A 7,177-nucleotide genomic window follows, 5' to 3' on the forward strand; every position below is an offset into this window, starting at 1 on the left:
AGGGATTTAATCACTAATTTTCTCATTTATTAACATCTCACATTAAGTATATTCAATAGATATTGCTCGTTTGAGCATGCTTCCAGTAGAACCAGTGAGTATGGTTCGATTGAGCATACTTTCAATAGAATCAGTATCTCATTTTTTTTTTAAGATCATACTATTATACAATATGATATTTAATAAAATTATATCAACATAGAATATAAAAATTGTTAGAAGTATAAATAATCGTACAAACTTACAGGATTGATTTGTAGTAACGGCTTAGAATATCTTAATCAGTTAGGCTTGTCTCTTCGGATTATTAGCTTGACGCTTATAGAAGAATCGAAACCTTTTCATCTTTCAAAGGAAATCCTGGAGCTCTAGCGAGATCATTAAAGTTTCCATGTGTTGGACCAAAAAATCTTCTTTGGCTCCTAAAGATGGTTTGATTGATAACATAGGTTTAACTCATGAGGAGCCTTTTTCCAAGGCTGAACCTTTCTTAACACCAATGGTGTTGTTCAAGTAACGTCAGGAAGAGCAACTACTGGAGGAGTGGTACGGGATGGTACTGGTGATTGGGTGATTGGTTATAATAGATTCCTAGGGAATTGTTCGATTTTTGACACGGAACTTTGGGGCATTTTGGATGGCTTAAAACTCCTCCAACGTAGAGGTCATAGCAGTGTAGTTATTCACTTTGATAGCTTGGAGGTAGTAAAAGCTATTCATGGCAATATTTCGAAGATCTCAAACTCTACCCTGATCAAAAGAATACATAGTATTTTGTCCCAAGAAAGTCAATGGATTTAAGATATATCCCAGGGAGGAGAATCAATGTGCTGACTATCTTGCCAAATTGGCCTTTGAAAGGAAAAAGAATTTACAACTGGTTGAAACCCTCCAGATGCAGTGTTAGATTTCCTTAATTCAAATAAAGAAAGGAATTTTTATACCTCTCGAATATTTCATGTAATTTAATTTTGTTATGCTTCTTTTCACAAAAAAAAAAATTGGGATCGTTTAGTTTTAAGTGGTAAAATGACTAAAATACCCTTAAGGTTAAATCCTTACAAATAGTTTTAAAATGGTTCACAAATCGCTTCCGCAATAAGATTAGAAAGTTATTAGTTAGAATTGAGGTGTTATAAGGTTGGAGTGTCTTTTGGGGTGGTTTTGTGCTAGAGAATCACTTTGGTGGCTAATGTATCGGTTCAGATTCGGGTCGGTCCGTTCCGGTCGGGTTTAGGGTGTCACAAAATTCACATCTCATAAAATTATTTCAAAGGAATAACTCGTCTTATATATATACTTACCAAATAATACAATGTCTAAAAGCAACGTTTTTAAATAGTTTAGATTATAGAAACACAAATCGTAAATTTCAAGCTATTCCTCGCTGACCTTATCTTTTTCTTTCTTTTTCAAGGATTCCGAAACAACGTTAGCTATGGATTGAAATAATTAAAATAAATTAATAATACAAAACCCAATTCACATTCAATTACAAAATTTATACTATTTTTGCATAAAGCTCGATTTAGTCCCTAAAACTGAAACTAACTTAACTTCCACATTTAACCTCAAATTTTTATACCAATTTCACTCTAATCTAAATTTAGCTCCCTATTTCTCAGTTCTACCCCATAATTTTGAATTTTCATAATTTGGTCTCTATTATTTAAAATCAACAATTAAAATCACAATTGATAAAAAACAATTAACTTCATAATTTAGTCCTTTTCACTTCTAACCTAAAAATCTATCAAATTAATCCCTAAAGTTTTAACTACTCAATAATGGTAACAACTAAAATCTTAAGCAATACTGAAAAATAGTACATAGGTCAACTAACTTTCGAGTCGTTACAATTAACTTAAAATGATTAAAGATATTAAAGAAAAGCAACAATAATTAAATTGAAATGAGGCGGGGATGAAAACATCCAACATTCATAGATATAGTAATGTTTTCAAGATTATAAATATATAAACGGAGTAGAGTGCGCTGACTATGGAGCAATGGTAGATTTAACAATAACTACCTGCTCGCTCCATTGTCATTCCTAAGCATAGATTTATTACTTTGTAAATATATATATAAATGTAATTTTGACGTTAATTAGTATGGTTTTCACTCATGCTTCGTATTGGATTAATTATTATTTTTTAATTAAATTATAGAATAGAAAATTTAAAGGTTACAATAAGCTCAAAGTTCTTGTACTCTTTGTATAATTAAAATTTAATCTTCATACTTCTATTTTTATGAATTTAATCTCTTTACTTTTGAATTTAAAATTTAGGTCCATTTGGAATATATAAAACATTTAGACTATCTAATGGAGGTAGTAAACTATGTCAAAATTAAAGTATAGAAATTAAATTTCAAATTTAAGTGAAAATATACTATTTTTATATTATCTCAAAAATGTAAAAATAAAGGGATTAAAACTGAAATTTAACCATTATCTTCTCGTGTAAGAAAAATGGAAAAAGGATATGTGTCATGTAAGAAGGCCCTAAGTCACTCCATTTATATGAGTATAGATATTTTGATCTGCAGATCGTCGGTAATCACCTTCCAGTAAGAATCTCTTACATTTTAAAAGGTAAACTCTCTCGCTTTTTATTTTTTATTTTCTTGTTCGCTTTTGCATTCTTCGATCTCGAGTCAGTTTTCTTTATGTGATCATTTCTGTTTATCTCTTCATTGGTGCGTACGGATGTTAATTACTTTCCTATAACATTTTTGGAGTTTGCCCCCTTTCTTTTTAATTAATTATTTTTTTGTTTATGGATAACATTTATTATTCTCAACTGATTGTTCCCTGCTGTTGTTGCATGATTGTTATGATCCGGGACATTAAATTTTGGTTGGAATTTCAATTAGGGTTCATACTAATGAGCCCAGTTCTTGTTTGTGCCATTTTTTCCTCTTTTTACCAGTAATTGCGTGTTTCATTCATGGACACATAATTCTCATGTATATAAATTTGATCAAGAGTTGGCTTTTTTGTTAGGCCCCAAGATCCAGAAGGATGAATAATTCCGCAAATGGGAATGTAAAATAGAAAGAAAAAAAAAGCTCGATCTTTTTATGAGACAAAAGTTCCCAAATCTGGAGACAAAGTTGTTTTACTCTTGCTTTTCGGATATTTCATGCTTGAATAAAAACGCAAATCTCTTATCTGTCTTAACATGATTATGGCATAATTGAATTGAAAATGTTGCAAAAATAACTTCAAAATGTAGTTAATTTCTCGAAATTACTTATGGCGGCATTGACTTGTGCACTCTCAGTCTTTAATTAGTTTATCTATATGCTGATGGAAGTATTTCGTACATGTTGAGAATTGGCATAAAACTGTTACTATTATAAAGGATTTGTGATTCTATGGGCATGTTATTTTAGATATTTGTTTCCATCTCCCTTTCTTTTTCCTTTAGCTGGATTCCTATGTATAAGAGTAGGTTTGATTTTCTTTGTAATGTGACTAGGATGAGGTTTTAGTATCCTTTACTACCACTTGTACAATATCCTTAAATTAGACTGTTGGATAATTTAATTATAATTAATGTTAATCCTTTTTATTGTCTTAAACATATCATTGTTTATATTGTAACTTGTATCAGTTGTTGCGGCAGTACATGCCATGTTTCTTTTCCCTATGATTTTAAATGTCGTCATCTGATCAATTTTGATCATCTCTTCACCAGTGTACGTAGCACAGAGTTTACTCCTTAGAAATCAATGGGAAGAGTATCTTCCAATTAAATTTTGTGTGATTCTCTATGGGTATTTACTTTATAATTGTTGGGTTACTATAGTGCTTGAAGCTACATTGGTACAGGTGTAGTTTTGTCTGGTGGAATATGTCCTATTACCAAGAAGATGATGCTGAATACATGGCAGAGGAGTATGACATGGAGGACATAGATGACATGGATGAAGAGTTCTGCGGCAGAGATATGTCTGGCTCGGAGTCTGATGTTGATGAATATGATTACTCGGTTTGTTTGATGATTTACAAGATGCAAATTGGACTTAAATTAATTCATTCATAACTTAGGCAAACGTAAAAAAGTGTTTTTTATTTTTTAAAATTGGGATAAATCTCAAAACTATACATCAACTTTGAACAAATGTGCAATGTTAATACATAAAATTTGATTTTGTGCAATTTTATACTTGAAATTTTCATTTGATTCAATTTTTACAAATCATTAACATAATTATAAATAAAGAGTTACCTGACAATTATATATTGCATATATAAATAATTATTTTATCTAATAAATAAATAAAATTGATATAATTTTTTTTAAAATGTGTACAGTTGAATCAAAATCAAAGTTTTAATTATACATTTCAACTTCAATCAAAGTTTCATGTGTATGATTGTATCAAATCAAAGTTCATGTATCAAATTTGCACATTAGGTTGAAGTTAATGTGTAGTTTTTGAGATTTATCCATTAATTTTTTTTTTAAAGTTTCTGTTCTAGTTCTCATGGATTGCTAGCCAGCCTAACATAAGTTGACGGTATTGCAGAATAATAAAATATCTGATACTTCTGCTGCTGAAGCTAGAAGAGGAAAAGACATCCAGGGAATACCTTGGGATCAGCTAAGCATCACTAGGGAAAAATACAGGCAAACTAGGCTAGAACAGTACAAGAACTATGAGAATATCCCCCACTCTGGGGAAGTGTCAGGGAAGGTAAAAGTACTTAAAAGTTGCCCGCTTTCCTTCTAAAATGTGCTAAATTGAAATTTCAATTTGTATGTAGGATTGCAAGATTACCAAGAAGGGTGCATCATACTATGACTTCAGGCTAAATTCAAGATCTGTGAAATCAACAATACTTCATTTTCAGGTTAGCTGAATGGGAATTTTCATTCAAGACCTGTGATGTCATAGAAGGATTTGTCTTTTTCTTGTTAAAATTCTTTCTCATATCTTGTAGTTGTACGGCCAGTCCTTTCCTCTTTTACTGCTTGACTGTGGTGTGATCATTATTGTTAGTGATAGACATATCAATTTGTGGTGATGCAGTTGAGGAACCTGGTATGGGCTACATCAAAACATGATGTTTATCTCATGTCACAATTTTCTGTCATGCATTGGTCTTCATTGACACACAAGAAGCGTGAAATTCTTAATGTTTCTGGGCATGTGGCACCATCTGAGGTCTGTGCTCTGGCAGTGATTTGGCACTTTATCTGACTTGTTGGTCTTCTTCCTTTTCTTTTCTTGTTATCCCCCCATATTGTTTCCTCAGATTGATTTGCGTGTTTTTCCCTTTTAGAAACATCCTGGAAGTCTGATGGAAGGTTTTACGCAAACTCAAGTCAGTACTCTTGCAGTAAAGGATAAGCTGCTAGTTGCTGGAGGATTCCAGGGTGAACTAATATGTAAGGTAAGGAAAGCAACTTTTTTCCTTTCAATCCTTCATTGACAAAAAAGAGGTCAGAAAGAGGGATAAGCCTTTGTGCAGTGATTGCGGAGCTACTTTTCCATGCAATATAGCTACTTTTCAGTTTTTGCAAGTCACTTGAAGCCTAACATTTATATCTTAACTGTTATAGACAATCTATTGTTAGACATATCTGTGATCCTGTAAGATGGATCTGAGTAGAAGGTTCTATTATGCATTTTAGAGCTAATGATTTTGCGCTCATTCTGTTCCAAACCTCATTTACTTGTTTGTCTTGTTTTGAACTACTTACTGCTTAAAACTTTGTGAATGACAGGTAAAAAAATGTATTTGGATAGTTTCTTTTTTCCCCTTAGCTCTTGGTTGCTGTTTTTCTGATGCCAGTTATTTAAGAATTAATTAGTCGATTTTGATCTGTAATGTAGCATTTAGATCGACCTGGAATAAGCTTCTGCTCCAGGACAACTTATGATGACAATGCCATTACAAATGCTGTTGAGATTTATGTCACTCCAAGGTATTTCTTGTTTCCTGATCTGCTGTTGACACTGATCTCAGTCAACCTGAACCTAATTTGCATTGTTCCTGAATTACCAGTGGCGCAGTTCACTTTACGGCCTCAAATAATGACTGTGGAGTCAGAGATTTTGATATGGAGAAATATCAGCTTTCCAAGCATTTTCATTTTCTTTGGCCTGTCAATGTAAGTTACATACATTAGGATTTCATTGTTTCAGATCTGTAAACATACAGTAATGTTATTTTGTGTATTATTAATTCTGATTCTGTTAATCCAATAAAGGCAAATGGTGAGAAATACTTAAAAGCTATGCTTGTAATGTTGCTTTTGCAGCATACTTCTCTGAGCCCTGATGGGAAACTTCTAATAATAGTTGGAGACAACCCTGATATTATGTTGGTAGACTCTGATACAGGGAAGGTACTTGTCATCCTGCTTTTGCAATATTGTTTACATTTTTGGAGATTGCAAAGCATCAGCTGATACTGAAATTAATTGCAGACTGTTATGCCCTTGCGTGGACACTTGGACTTTTCATTTGCGTCAGCATGGCATCCTGATGGTGTCACTTTTGCAACCGGGAACCAAGACAAAACATGCCGAATTTGGGATGTTCGAAACTTGTCAAAGTCAATTGCTGTTCTAAAGGGAAACCTTGGAGCAATACGGTCCATTCGCTACACATCTGATGGTAAGTACATGGCCATGGCTGAGCCTGCTGACTTTGTGCATGTGTATGATGTCAAAAGTGGGTACGAGAATGAGCAAGAAATCGATTTCTTTGGTGAGATATCCGGCCTATCCTTTAGTCCGGACACAGAGTCTCTCTTTATTGGCGTATGGGATCGTACATATGGCAGCCTTCTTGAGTATAGCCGGCAGAGGAACTACTTATATCTTGATTCCCTAATGTGAGTTGATTGTGATGCAGGCAAAACAAGTATGTTGGTGTAGTTTATGATATTTGAGGAACTTGTATCATTTCAAGCTGTAGAAGAGGGTTTACTGTAGATGTAAATGTAAAATGAAACGAATTATGTAACTTTAGGTGATTGCTGTTGAATTAGAATTTAGTTTTCTGATGGTATAAGATGTTAATGGGAGAGGGTAGAATTAGATAGTGTTCTTAATTTGAACAAGAGTGATAGACGTGTATGGTTTCGTTTGGTGGGGAGCTACACACTTTACAGGTTTTAAATTTGAATTTATGAACAGTGGAATTGACTCAA

General features: G+C 33.0%; 1 protein-coding gene across 3 annotated transcripts; it reads left to right on the plus strand.

Annotated features, from left to right (window-relative positions):
• The first annotated feature begins 2,473 nt into the window (after positions 1-2,473).
• On the plus strand, positions 2,474-7,177 carry LOC105768629 (uncharacterized WD repeat-containing protein C2A9.03). Of its 3 annotated transcripts, XM_052630686.1 has the most exons (11): positions 2,543-2,599; positions 3,011-3,119; positions 3,842-4,001; positions 4,543-4,710; positions 4,781-4,867; positions 5,047-5,181; positions 5,300-5,410; positions 5,854-5,945; positions 6,026-6,131; positions 6,282-6,368; positions 6,450-7,177. In XM_052630686.1, exons 2-11 carry the CDS (start codon positions 3,088-3,090, stop codon positions 6,861-6,863), a joined length of 1,392 nt encoding a protein of 463 aa, XP_052486646.1. In that variant the 5' UTR covers positions 2,543-2,599; positions 3,011-3,087; the 3' UTR covers positions 6,864-7,177. The 3 variants fall into 3 exon arrangements, with proteins under 3 accessions (XP_012444124.1, XP_052486646.1, XP_012444126.1); XM_012588670.2 differs by lacking the exon at positions 3,011-3,119 and having other exon boundaries at positions 2,474-2,599; XM_012588672.2 differs by lacking the exons at positions 2,543-2,599; positions 3,011-3,119 and adding an exon at positions 2,660-2,703.

The sequence above is a fragment of the Gossypium raimondii genome, chromosome 5 (genome assembly GCF_025698545.1).
Source record: "Gossypium raimondii isolate GPD5lz chromosome 5, ASM2569854v1, whole genome shotgun sequence".
Taxonomy (NCBI): Eukaryota; Viridiplantae; Streptophyta; class Magnoliopsida; order Malvales; family Malvaceae; genus Gossypium; species Gossypium raimondii.

Excerpts from the sequence above, each read along its gene's own strand:
- LOC105768629 (XM_052630686.1), top strand. The coding sequence starts at position 3,088 with ATGAGACAAAAGTTCCCAAATCTGGAGACAAA. Across the intron at positions 4,711-4,780 it reads CTGGGGAAGTGTCAGGGAAG|GATTGCAAGATTACCAAGAA; the intron begins GTAAAAGTACTT and ends ATTTGTATGTAG. Across the intron at positions 6,369-6,449 it reads TAGACTCTGATACAGGGAAG|ACTGTTATGCCCTTGCGTGG; the intron begins GTACTTGTCATC and ends AATTAATTGCAG.